The following is a 13,625-nucleotide window of genomic DNA, read 5'->3' on the forward strand; positions in this document are numbered from 1 at the left end:
CCATTGCAATGCTGTTTGAGCAAGAGAAACAGCAGCTAAGAGGCTTCGGCGGCTTCTGGGAAGGCAGGTGCCCTGCTGAGCACTCCACAAGAATGGTCTCATTTGAAGATCCCGACATTCCTATGAGGTGGGTACCGATGTCAACATTATTCTCAGCACTATTTATGAATGAGAAGACTGAGGCCTAGAGGGACTACATCACTCGTTCACAGTCACTAGGTAGTACACGGCAGAGCTCGGATTCCAACCCAGGCTGATTCCAAAGCTGGTATTTTTAGATGCTGGGTCATTATCCGTACATATGACCAAGGCTTTCTTACTGTAAACCTAAAAGAGTGGGACTGTGCTTCGGCTTTTTGGTATAAGACTTATAACATCATTGTGAGATGTTCAATAAATGCAATTAACGATGGCAGGGAGCAGATTAAACAAGCTTTGAGAAAATGAAGATGCTCCAAACCAAACAACGCTTTGCATGACTAAAATGCCACTAAGGTCATTCACACAAAACTCTCGAACAAGGAATGGTAAGCTACACAGACTATGGGCCAAATCCGGCCCACAGTTCGTTTCTGTAAATAAAGTTTTACTGTAACACAGTCGTGTCCATCTGATCATGTGTCGCTGATGACTGCTTTCATGCTGCATCAGCAGAGGTGAGTATCTGTGACAGACACTGTACGGTCCGCAAAGCCTCCAGTGTTAACTATCTGGCTCTTTATGGAAAAAGTTCGCTGGGCTTCCCTGAGATGCTGGTTCGATCCCTGGCCCAGGAGCTCCCACACGCCTCGGAACAACCAGGCCTGTGAGCCGCGACTGCCGAGCCTGCGCCCCGGAGCCGGGGAGCCGCAACTGCTCAGCCCTCACGCTGCGATGCTGAGCCCTTGCGCCCTATAGCCCGTTCCCCACACTGGGAGCTGCCCCCGCGATGGAGCCAGGGCACCCCGACCGTGGGGCGGCCCACTGACTGCACCGGGGGAAGGCCACGTGCAGCAACAGAGACCAGCACGGCCATGAATACACGGAGGAAACTATTCAAGCAGAAAAAGCCTGCTGACTTCTGCCTGAGAATGCTGCTCGTAACCTTTTCTATGCCACGGGGCCCCCCTTTGGCAGTGAAGTCCGTGGATCCTTTCTCAGGAGAATGTTTAAATGCACAAGGTAAACTAAAATAAAAATCAATGGGAAGACAAGAGAAACTGATTGTACCCGGAGTTATTAAAAATTGAAGGAAAAAATCTTGTGATTTGGCAATGTGTGTGCTTCATTAGTGCATGAAGTGACAAGCTCCAGTGGCGGGTCTAGTGACTACAGTAATTTCTAAATAGAGAAGAAAGTAAACTATATTTTGATCTATCAAAAACACTCGCTATAAAAAGATCTGTGACTTCTATGGATGGCAAGGTTTCACACATACTGTAATCAGATCGGATGCCCATTTTCATAACTGAAGGACATATCACATTCCAGTAAAATCAGTGAGAATGAAGATGTCATTTTTCCCCTCATCCAAGTTCATGGACCTCCTAAAGTCTACCCATGGATCTCTTGGTGGAGGTGTCTGTGAATTCAGAGGAAGAACTGCTGCTCCAGAATGTTCTACTAGGTATTCCAATTACATCACTGCCCAAATTAGTGACCATCTGTTTGCCTTTTTTTTTCAAAGCAACCAGCAAAGGTCAAACCTGGAAAAACCAGGTAACTAAATCTCACAGCTGAGTTGCAGAGCTTAACAACACTTTCTGACATGAAAGCAGAGGGTTTAAATCTCTTCATCATCATCATCTTTTTCCTTTTTAAAAAAATTTTTATATTTTCTTTTTCCTTTTAAAGTGAAAGTGAAAGTTGCTCAGTCATGTCCGACTCTTTGCAACCCCGTGGACTGAAGCCTGCCAGGATCCTCTGTTCATGGAATTCTCCAGGCAAGAATACTGGAGTGGGTAGCTATACCCTCCTCCAGGGGATCTTCCTGACCCAGGGATATAATCCAGTCTCCCGCATTGCAGGCGGATTCTTGATAATCTGAGCCACCAGGGACGCCTAAGAATACTGGTGTGGGTAGCCTATCCCTTCTGCAGGGGATCTTCCTGACCCAGGAATTGAATCAGGGTCTCCTGAATTACAGGCAGATTCTTTACAAGCTGAGCTACCAGGGAAGTCCTTTTCCTTTTAACCATAAATTAATTTCTTAAATGAGACAGAAATGTCAGTACCAGTCACACAGGACCAGAAATTCTCCAAAGCTAATGACTACGTTCGTTCCTGCCCATTACCTGGTCCCCACACTGTCTGGTACCTGGTGGGACTCAATGAATGTTGCTCAATGAATAAGCAACTGCCATATTTAAGCTGACAGGGCTTTCTTGAGTTTAGGTTGCTACTAAGACAAGGTAGTTGATCAAAGAGATAAAAAGGTAAAAACAAACTTCTATTAATTTTATAATTTATAAAAATTTACAAGTGCCACAGATTTATAAAAGGGATGAATGTTCCATGGAGACACTGCATAGATGGCATACATTTAAATTTTCAGAAAATATACCTTTTCTAGACCAACTTAAATATGCTACTATAAATGGTAAGTTTTCCCTCCTAAGGTGATTCTGACCCACTTTGCTAAATGCACACTTCAGTGCCCCTAACTTAGGTGGGAGAGACTTCTGAAGAAAATCAAATGGACACCAGTCGTGCCAGCGTCTTAGCTTGCTGTAGTATCTTGATGTCCCCAGACGTCCCCACCTCCTGGCCCTCTCTGCAGCCACGGCCTCTTCCAGGTTTGTGATCACGCAGGCTCTCCCGGCAGAGGCAGGGTGACCGTCCATGACCCCCCAAATAGCCTCAATCATGTCACTGGGTTTGGCGGATGGTATGTTAACTAGACTTGGTACAAGTAATGCCTTGAATCAGGGTCTGTGAATCAGGGTTTGCCCACGGGTACCTCTGTCATCCATTGCCACAAGAAGGTCAATCCTGTCCTTGCCCGCTGGTCCTAGAAGGAAGGTGACAGAGGCGGGGCAGAGCTGGACTGCTGCAGCCAAGGCCACTGGACACCCAGCCACAGCCGGCAGACTCTCAGATTTGTAAGTGAGCCCAGCGAAGACCAGCGGAGTTGACCAGGTGACACTCAGTTGATCCCCAAACACGAGCAGAGAAGGCGTCTTACATCCACTGAGGTTTTCTGGGGCCTTTTGTTACACAGCATCATTGTGACATTAGATAACTGACAGACACGTTAGCATCCAGAAACTAGTGCTGCTGTAACAGAAAACTAAAATACGTAGCGCTGACTGGGACTGGGTGGCAGGGAGAGGCGGGGAACAGTGGCAATGGCCAGTATTTAATTAACGGCCGGTATTTACAGTTTGGTAAAACTGTCGCCTGTTCTAACTCAGAAGACAGAAAGTGTACCCACTGAAGTTTGGATTTGAGCAAAGAGATTAGTTCTAAGTAGAACAGTGAAAGTGTCTTACAAGCTGCATCTGATAAGGTCCCATAAGAAAGAGACAAACTCAAAGAAGAACAGGCCATTTCAAAATGGAATTTAGAGACAATGTAGAAATTCAAAGAAGTGCTGGGCTGGATGAAGCTTCTCATCTCCAACCAGTGAAAGATTTTCAAAGTAAGACAAGAGCCTGGGGACAAAGATCATATCCAGGGAACTGATCTCAGAGGGAAGAACAAATGAGGAAAGAGGGGTATAAGCATAAGGTTCCTTGCTAAAATCTCCAAAAGAATAAAGTTGGTGCCAGCTAAGTCCTCTCAGCTGGACAAGGATTCCTAAAAGCCTCACTGGTTTCAACCTCCAGAAGGTTACATGCCAAAAGTGTCTATAATTAGGTTTAGAAGAAAGGCAAGTCTCCAAGATAAGTATGGGTGTGGCTTCTGACACAGATACCCAGGAAATGCACAACGTTTTTAAGGTAGCTCACCAGTCTACAGTAAAATAAAATCCAAAAAGATCCCAAGGTTCTGTAGGAAGGAAGCAGGTGGAGAAAGTTTCTCAAAAGCACATTTCCACTCCTTTTCAGAAGTGGTAAAGGAAGGTGAGGAAAGGATGCTGCAGGGGACAGAGCCGAAAACCAGGCAGCTGGGTCAACGCTTATTCAAGAAACATTCCCTGTCCTCAGAGTTGGGGGACCTGGAAGCATCTTTCCAGAGAGAGTTCAGAAATCTGTGGGCCAGTGACGGCCAAGTGCCTCCTGTCCTCCCCCTTTGGAATGGCAGGATTATTGTACGTATTCTGACCGTGTTTCACTGCTGTGTGTTGGGAGTGTGGGGGCAGACAACTTGTCTTTTTATTTCAAATTCAAAAGGCTCTAGGTCAAGAGAGGCCATATCTGTACATGATGGAGATTATAGGATCCTGGTCTTTAAACCTGATTCTATGATTAGATGTGATTTGTGGGGGTCTGGGGAGAGCAAGAATGCATGTGCGTGTCAGAGGGAAGTAGATGAGGGTGGCGTGAACCCTGGTTGGTTCACGGCCTCCACTATGTAACCTTTGATGACCCTCCACTGTGGGTGAGCTCAGCCCCACCCCTCGATACCAGGTCCAATCAGGTAACTGACTTTAGCCAATGGGATGCAAGCAGAGGCTTGAAATGAGCTTACACATTGGGGCATGCTTGTTTTGTCTGCCATCCTCATGGAAGGACAAGTGTGGAGTAGCCCACTGGTCCCAGAAGGAGGCCATGAGATATGTGGACACAGTCAGACTGCCCCGGCCAAAGCCGGGGGACAGCCAGCAGATGCCCAGCCAAGGTCAGTGGACACCTGCCCTTTCCCACACGCATGATCAAGCCCTGCAAAGATCAATGGAATGTCTAGCCAACCCCCTGCTGACCTGAAGTATGTGAGCAATAAATGCTTTTACTAATATAATATGCCACTGAGATTTTTGTGGTGGTTGTTACACAGCGTCAATGAGTCAAAAGCTAACAAACACACACTTGCGAAAAGGAAAACACACATAATTTGTTAAGTTACCTACTCTGCTGAGTTTTTCCATCAAGCTGTCCCATGTTGAACTGATGAGTATTCTTTAAAAAAATCACTGAAATGTCTAAGCATGTGTTATGCAGGCGTTTACTAAAAATGCATTTAGAGCAACTTCTAGATTAAATACTAGTGAGTGAGTTACAGAGCTACATAAAGATAGGCCTAAGGTTGTAACTTTACTGTTCTCGCCTGTTGTACAGAGAAAGACGCTTCTGAGCAGATGAAGAGCAAGACGGCCCACCGGGGGAGGAACTGACGTGCGCAGTTCCTTTCCCGAGGCTGGGACTCAGCGCCTGAAGGTGCCGGCGATCGACGCGGCAGCGGCGGGCGCGCAGGGCGAGGGCCGCCCGGAGGACTCACCGGTGTGGGAGCGCAGGTGCACGGTGAGCTGGCTGGAGTTGCGGCTGGCGTAGGGGCAGATCTGGCACTTGAAGGGCCGCTCGTCCGAGTGGATGCGCAGGTGCTTGTTGAGGCTGCTGCTGTCGGCGGCCGCGTAGTCGCAGCTCTTGCACTTGTAGGGCTTCACGCCCGTGTGGCAGCGCATGTGGGTCTTCAGCTTGTCCTTCCGGCTGAAGCACTTGCCGCAGACGTCACACTTGTGGGGCTTGTCGCCTTCAAACAAGCACATGCGGCAGCAGGGAACAAGATGGAAAAGGAAAAAGGCTTACTTCCCGCTGCCTTTAGAAAAGAGGAAGGCAGAGTCACCCGAGAATATTTTGAAACTCCCCCCCAGACCTGCTGGATGGGTTTTAGTCATCAACAGACAGTGAGTGCGGGCAGCTGGACAGCCCAGGGAGCTGGCTTGGTGCTCTGCGATGACCCGGAGGGTGGGGTGGTAGGGGGGGATATACACACACACACATATATGACATATATGTAACATATGTATATTACATATATATACTTAAACATACATACACACATAGCTGATTCACTTCGTTGGACAGCAGAAACTATAACACCATTATAAAGCAATTATACTCCAGTTAAAAAATAAAACTAGATGGGGCTTCCCTGGTGGTCCAGAGGCTAAGACTCTGCACTCCCAATGCAAGGGGCTAGGGTTCAATCTTTGGTGAAGGAACTAGATCCCACATGCTGCAGCTAAGACCCAGTGCAGTCAAATAAAGAAATAATAATAATAAATAAAACTAGATGGATAACAGGCAAAGAGCTAACATCTTGGGAGAGGGGTAATTGCTTCTTCTATTTTGTTTATTAGTATTTTCTAATTTTTCTGACAGCGAATATGAGTTCCTTATCAATTAAAAATAGAAAGCAACTCAAATTTTTAAAGTGCAGCTAAGTAAAAATGAGGAACATTGTCCTTTATACCCATTTGTGTTTCTTCTTTTTCATAACAGACACAGCCTAAAACTCAGAGTCTCTGAGCTCATGGCTGACCAGCCTAAGAATGCATTTCTCAGCCTTACTTGCAGCCAGGGTTGATTCTGCGATAAAGTCATCATCAATCAAAGAGCAAAGAAGGGGAACGTGCTCCTTTCCTAAAGGGAAATTGCTTGACTTTTACTTTCTCTCTTTGCACCTGTCTGGCCAGCTGTTCCCAAGACAGGGAGGTGGACGCACATGTGAGGACAGCACGGCTGCAGGGGGTGGATGTGTACCTAACGCACGGGAACACCAGAGGGAACGTCAGTCCCCAGACGACCTCCCAGAACACAGCTGCCTCTCTGCCTAGACCGCCTGCTTACCTCTGGACAGTCATGGGAGACAGACATAAGCCCTGCCGTGTGTGAGCTGGCATTTGAGCTTCTCTGTCCCAGCAGCTTAATCTGTATTCACGGACACACCTGTCATCTTGCGACCCGTGAAAGTGAAGTGAAAGTGAAAGTCGCTCAGCTGTGTCCGACTCTTTGCGACCTCATGGACTGTACAGTCCATGGAATTCTCCAGGCCAGAATACTGGAGTGGGTAGCCTTTTCCTTCTCCAGGGGATCTTCCTAACCCAGGGATCAAACCCAGGTCTCCCGCATTGCAGGCGGATTCTTTACCAGCTGAGCCACAAGGGAAGCCCAAGAATACTGGAGTGGGTAGCCTATCCCTTCTCCAGCAGATCTTCCCGACCCCGGAATTGAACTGGGGTTTCCTGCATGGCAGGCGGATTCTTCACCAACTGAGCTATGAGGGAAGCCCTGCCACCCTTGAACACCTGCCAATTTTCTGATGTATACTTTTCCGATGACTTTTGTATGTGTGTGTGTACATTTTGGGGTACAAAAGCCTTCCTGGCCAATACCAATTTAAACACTTATTTTTGAATGGTACTGTATCTCTCAATGATTTTACTTAACCCTCTCAACTTGGATCAGAATCCAGGATGGCCTTGCCTTCTTAGCCAAATGCAACACTGTCTCCCTATTATTGACTACTTTCTTATACTTGAAATAATTTCAAACATGTTCATATCATTAAATTTCTAGAACATAGTTGTTAAGGGTGAAGTATTTCACTGTATGGATATACTGTAAATTAATGAACCAATTTCCTACTTGGCCATTGAAAGAATGAGGTAGATACATACACATAGGGATGTGGAAAGACCTCCAGCATTAAGTGAGAAACAGCAAGCTGCAGTGACAGTGTATACAATATTAATTTTATAAGAAATGGAAAAAGTACATTTTGTGTCTGTTTAAGCCCAGTATGGGCTTCCCTGGTGGCTCAGATGGTCAAGAATCTGCCTGCAATGTGGGAGACCCGGGTTCGATCCCTGGGTTGGGAAGATCCCCTGGAGGAGGGCATGGCAACCCACTCCAGTGTTCTTGCCCGGAGAATCCCATGGACAGAGGAGCCTGGGGGCTGCAGTCCGTGGGGTCGCAAAGAGCCAGACACGCCTGAGTTACAAGCACAGCAAGCCTAGTATCAGCCAAAATTTAAGGATGAGACGCGCTGGACTCTAAAGACTGATGACTTCTGGGCAGGTATCAGATACGAAGGAGGTAGGCAATGAGTTAGGATTTTCACTTTTTACATGCCAAACACATAGTTTGACCAAATCCTAAATAGCTAAGTGCTAAAGTCAATTGTCAGTCAAAGGTCATCACTATCTTCAGATAATAAACATCTGGGATTTAAGAATACATCTACGGAAGTGTATTAAAGATTACAATTTTATTATTAAAAATGTTCATAGTCAGAAAATCCAGCAACCATCACTTCTCAGTACTGTCAGCTGCTACGCAGCGTCCGTGGGTGCCAGCCCGTGTACGGATGCTGGACAGTGGGGGAGCTGGGCGGGTGGCTTCTGGCCAGCGCTACTGGCAAAGAGTCTGGCTCCTGCTGGTCCTGGCCACACCCCCTTCTAAGGCAAGGGCACGCCGTCAGCTCTCAGACTTGAGGATGTTAATGGAGGCGCTGCAGTTACCTCTGTTGCAGAAACCACCTTACAAATCCAAGCCTGGTTAACTGGGAGGAGAGGAAGCTCCCTGAGGGTCTGCAGCAGTGAACTTCAGGTCACTGTCCTCACTGATACTTTTATAATATTTCCCTAAGTTTCATGAATCATGATAGCACTTTACACTTGCAATGATGAATATGCTCTATGTGACTGATGGAACTTCAACAGAGGAAACCCACCAGGAGAGATTTATTGCTTGATACATTGAGAATGCTTACCAATACCTGGAACGTAATAATTTCAGAGTCTGATAACTTGATGAAATTCAAATGACAAGATGCTGTGAGGCTGGTTAGACCTGATGGTGACCCCAGTGCAACAAAGCAATCACTGGCCCTGGCCAAGGAATATCTGAGATAACTGCTGGATATTCTGTCTTCTTTATTTTATCTTATAGATACTTATCTGAGGCTAAGGAGCAGATTTTGGGCAATTAGTGATGCCCATGACAAATTTCAGCGTCCCTCCCTCATATACATGGATACTCATTGAATTTATACATGACTATATCATTTGACTTATAAGCATCTAATACTTTGTTAAAAATAGCCTAAAAGCAATTCTTTCTCCATGTGTAAAGTCTGGGAGACACAAAAATGATACATTAAAGAAAGTTAAATCACAAGAAATCATCGTGGTTTTCTTTTCCATGCATCAATCTTTTTTTCTTCTTTTAAAATTGTTTTTGTTAAATTTCCCCTTGGAAACTGCAAAAGTAACACATTCAGGTATCCATCCAATGATGCAGTGTAAAGATACCTCAGTGAAAAGTTACTATTCTCCCCCTTCTTGCTCTGTTTACCGGTCATTACACACACACCATACACACACACGCTTATAGGATATTCTCCTCCAGATGAGAAGAGCAGGTGCATTTAAATTGTAATTAATTCTGGCAGATCAATTTTCAAAATGCCCACACCAGTTCACATTTCCACTCCTAAGTTTGCTCATATCGATTCTAGCACTGAGTTTTCTTGCTCTAAACATTTTCTGACAAAATCATGTGTAGAAACAGCGTCTTGTTTTTATTTCATTTGTATTTGTATTCCTGTGATGACCAATGAGGTCTGTGTCATATCATGTGTTTGACCTGTCTGGACCCCCACCTCCCAGCAGAGGGGGGATGTGTGTGACCACTTACCAGTATGGATTTTTAAATGACGTTCCATGTCCTTCATACCATAGGCAGTCTTGAACTGGCAACCTTAAAAAGGCAAGGAAAGATCAATGCCAGAGGGAAACAGTCACTTTAGAATGGAGAAGCAACCTCCCTAACCCACAGATGAACACCAATACCATGGTAACAGGACCAGCAGGTATCAGTGTGAATCCTCATACCAGGTATCAAGAAGCACAGAACATCACTTCTGTGTGTCCTACTCAAACTGCTGCACCGAAATCTAATCAGACAAACCCAAAGTGATGAACGTTTGATGCAATAACTGGCCGGTTACTTTGCAAAAATATCAAGTTCATGAAAGACAAAAGCTTAGCATTAAAGGAAACCAAAGACACATGAGAACTATATGCCATGTGTGACCTCAAATTGGATCCTGGACCAAGGGGAAAATATTTTTCTTTTGATACAGAGGATGTTAATGAGACTGTTGGCATAATCTTAATAAAGTCAGCAGTTTGATAACAGCGTTTATCAATGTTAATTTCCTGATTTTGATGATTATGGATTTATAAAAGAATTTCCTTGTTTCTAGGAAGTATATATTGAGGTACTTAGAGGTAAAAGTCATGTCTACAACTTTGGGGGAAATATATGTATATTTAGAAAAAAACAGGGGCTTCCCTTGTAACTCAGTTGGTAAAGAATCTGCCTGCAATGCAGGAGACCTGGGTTCGATTCCTCGGTTGGGAAGATCCCCTGGAGGAGGAAATGGCAACCCAGTCCAGTATTTTTGCCTGGAGAATCCCATGGACAGAGGAGCCTGGCAGGCTGTGATCCATGGGGTCGCAAAGAGCTAGACACGACTGAGCGACTAAACCACCAACCACCAGAAAAAAAACAAAGCAAATGTAATATGTTAATATTTGGGAAATCCAGATGAAAGGTAAAGGTTGAAGGGAAAAGAAGGGGCCGGGAGAGGATGAGATGGTTAGCTAGCTTCACCGACTGCAATGGACATGAATTTGAACAAACTCCAGGAGACAGTGAAGGATAGGGGAGCCCGGCATGCTGCAGTCCATGGGGTGGAAAAGAGTCAGACACGACTTAGTGACTGAACAATAACAAAACGGTGCTCAGAAACTTTTTGTACTATTTTTTGCAACTTTTCCCCAAGTCTGAAATTATTTCCAAATAAGTTTTTTTGTTTCCCTTTTTTAAAGTAAGTAAGGGACAGTTTTTCTGGATATCGTCCTAAGCTGTGGCACCAAGAAAAATTCACAGTAATCTGAAATTCTCACTAGTCCCATTCAGAGATCCTTGGCTGTTAACGTCTTAGAGTCCAAGTGCACGGTGACCAGAGACAGTGAGAGGTGGGTCATATGTAACGATGAAAATTCTGTGGGGTTGATTTCTAAGCCAGGCAGTTTGGAGCACATCTTTGCCCAGCTGTCGGGAATTCAGGAGTTCGAGCCCTGGACCTGTTAGATGTCAAATTCTCTACCCAAGCAGGACTCAACGTCGCCTTTACCTGGGTAGCAGCAGTTAAGCCTTTTCTGAGCAGGTGGGGCGGTGGGCTTTTTGGCACGCGACTTGGCAGGGACAGAGATGACAGTGTCTGTCTGGTTTTCGTCGCTTTCCGTGGGCAGATACGTTTGATAGCCATGTTCAAACACAAATTCCGGAGCTGAAACTGAAAGATAGGATGATTATTAACTTTCATAATATGAATACCCAGTAGCCTCTCCCTTTGCCTACTTCCCTTTGTGAGAATAAATATGTTAGATTGTTTTCCCACTGTTTCTTGCTGCTTAGGGGTGATCACGTGACCCTGTTCTAGCCAATGAGACCCTACAGAACATCCGCTGGGGGTGTTTCTGGAAAAGATGTTCTCCCTGATTTAAAAAAAAGGTGGGGGCAGAAAGAGAGGTCGTTGAGGAAAACTCATTCTTGCTGCCCTGGTTGCCCTACTATTTGTCTTTGGACACGTCTGATGAGGATGTGATGTCTGGATCTCAGGCAGCCCCTTTGTAACCATAAAGCGAGATGTTGAGCCAGAGTCCTGAAACCCATTCAAATCTACACTCATTAAATAAACAAGAAATGTCGTATCATTTATACCAGGTAGGTTTTCTGTTAACTTCACCCAAATGCATTAGGTACTGTACTTTCATAAGCTTTATCACAAAATCCTTACAAAAACCAGAAAGGAACTGACTGAAGGAATTCTGGGCAAACTACGAATGCTCTCTAAACACAAATACTCTTCAAGCACTCCTGAAGCCAACCAACCCACCAAACAACCTTATATTCTCACTGAAGTTTTGGGGGAAAAAGAATAAAAAGAAGACCAAACATCATTATCATCTTTCACTCTTGTCATTGTAACAGGTAAAACAGGCAGTCCCAAATGTCTTTTCTTAAAATTGTTTTCACTGCTTTGTTAATTAAGTTTATAGTTTGCAGTTTGGGAATATGTGTTTTCTCTCTTCCTGTAGTATCTGTAATCGTCACATGGAGATCTGGCTGCAGACAGGAGTAAATACAGCCTCTGGGACTTCTTCTGGTGAACCTGTCCGGCTGAGAGGCCCTCCTGATGATTTTGAGAGCCCACGTCACGTTCTGCTTCCCAAACTTCAGTCACGGAGGCACCACCTTTGACACTTCTCCACTGTATTTACAAAGTACACTTCTTTAAATCAACACGGGCCTGACATCACTCCTTATTTCGGCTTTGGCTGAAGCAGTAATACTCATGCCAAAGGTCTGAGGTGCCAGTTATATTTTCTCTTAAACATTCTCTCTCTTTGAAGCTAAGATGTTATAGACCGTAAGATGTCACATTATTTTATATACAATAAATTTTTAAAAACTGTCAATTCAACACATGATAATGCATTGCTTTCATATTCCTTTTAGGTATTTTACATATATTGATATTCCTTAGACATTTTATATGTATTGAGTGAGTTCTTTGAGACTTCATTGAACATTTGACAGGAAATCCACGTTCCTGGCATGTACCTCTTGGGCAACTTGAGCAATGACAACTTCATCCCAACGTATGTCAAAGAACAACCAGGTGGACCAGCGTTTGGCGTTTGAGCAAACTCATGGTTTCCATTCTTCTCAGTTGAAACATGTAGCAGGGAGTTCAGCGGCTTTTGTTTAAAGCTGGCAAAAGATTCTGACAAACTGGAGTTCCATCTTCTTGCCAAGTCTCTCTGATGACCTGATCAACTACACCTGCCTCTTGTTGAGATGCTTCATCTGTGGGATTTAGCTACTGGTTCTCCAAGTGTGGCCCCCAGCCAGCAGTGCTGGGTCCCCAGGCAGCAGCACTGGACTTACCTAGGAATCTGCTACAGAGGCAAATTCTTGGGCCCCACCCCAGCTTACTGAACCAGAAACTCTAGGGTGGGCCCAGCAATCTGGTCTAACAGGTGGCCCATGTGATTCTGATAAACACAAGTCTGAGAACTAATGGTGCAGACCGTACTTTTCCATGCAGCTCGGCAGTGAACCCTAACCCAACTTTGTCTAACTGAGGGAATCCATCTCTCTCAGTTGTTGCTTTGCAAAAACCAATGGTTGTTTCTCCAGCAACAAAACTTGCTTCATCAATATCAAACTGACCCCCTACTACTATTTCTAGGTATTTCTGGGCACAGTTACTTTTCATTTTCAATCTGAATCATCCTGCAGTATCTCAGGAGACATTTCAAACAAAAATTAAACCGAACACACATAGCTCCCCCCCCAAAAAATGCACACATCTCCGCCAAAGTGAGTAAAGCAGTGATTCCTGATAATAATCCAGGTCATTCACAAACGTGCAGAGACAATTCCTTGGTGACTGCCTCCGGGCCGGCAGCCATCTCGCTGATTCCCAGCTGCAGCCCCGCTTCAGGTGTTATCACGTGTCTCTGAGCTGACGTGAGTCCAGGCTCAGCCACTTCCTACGGGGGGGACTTCAGGCCAGCCGAGGATCTCCTTTAGGCCTCAGTTTCCTCGCCCGTCAGTGGGGATAATCACTGTGCCGGCTTCACGAGGATATCGGGAAGCTACATGAGAGCATCAGTAGTGCAG

General features: G+C 45.2%; 1 protein-coding gene across 3 annotated transcripts in view; it reads right to left on the reverse strand.

The window, feature by feature from the left end:
* ZFP64 (ZFP64 zinc finger protein) overlaps nt 1-13,625 on the reverse strand; it is a 72,134-nt gene that overhangs the window by 44,155 nt on the left and 14,354 nt on the right. For all 3 annotated transcript variants that reach the window (XM_043478951.1, XM_043478948.1, XM_043478947.1), the window contains exons 3-5: nt 11,068-11,229; nt 9,561-9,623; nt 5,359-5,610 (exon numbers count right to left, since the gene is read on the reverse strand). In XM_043478951.1, coding sequence (XP_043334886.1) covers nt 5,359-5,610; nt 9,561-9,623; nt 11,068-11,229 — 477 coding nt within the window. The remainder of the gene's footprint in view (nt 1-5,358; nt 5,611-9,560; nt 9,624-11,067; nt 11,230-13,625) is intronic.

The sequence above is a fragment of the Cervus canadensis genome, chromosome 10 (assembly GCF_019320065.1).
Source record: "Cervus canadensis isolate Bull #8, Minnesota chromosome 10, ASM1932006v1, whole genome shotgun sequence".
Taxonomy (NCBI): domain Eukaryota; kingdom Metazoa; phylum Chordata; class Mammalia; order Artiodactyla; family Cervidae; genus Cervus; species Cervus canadensis.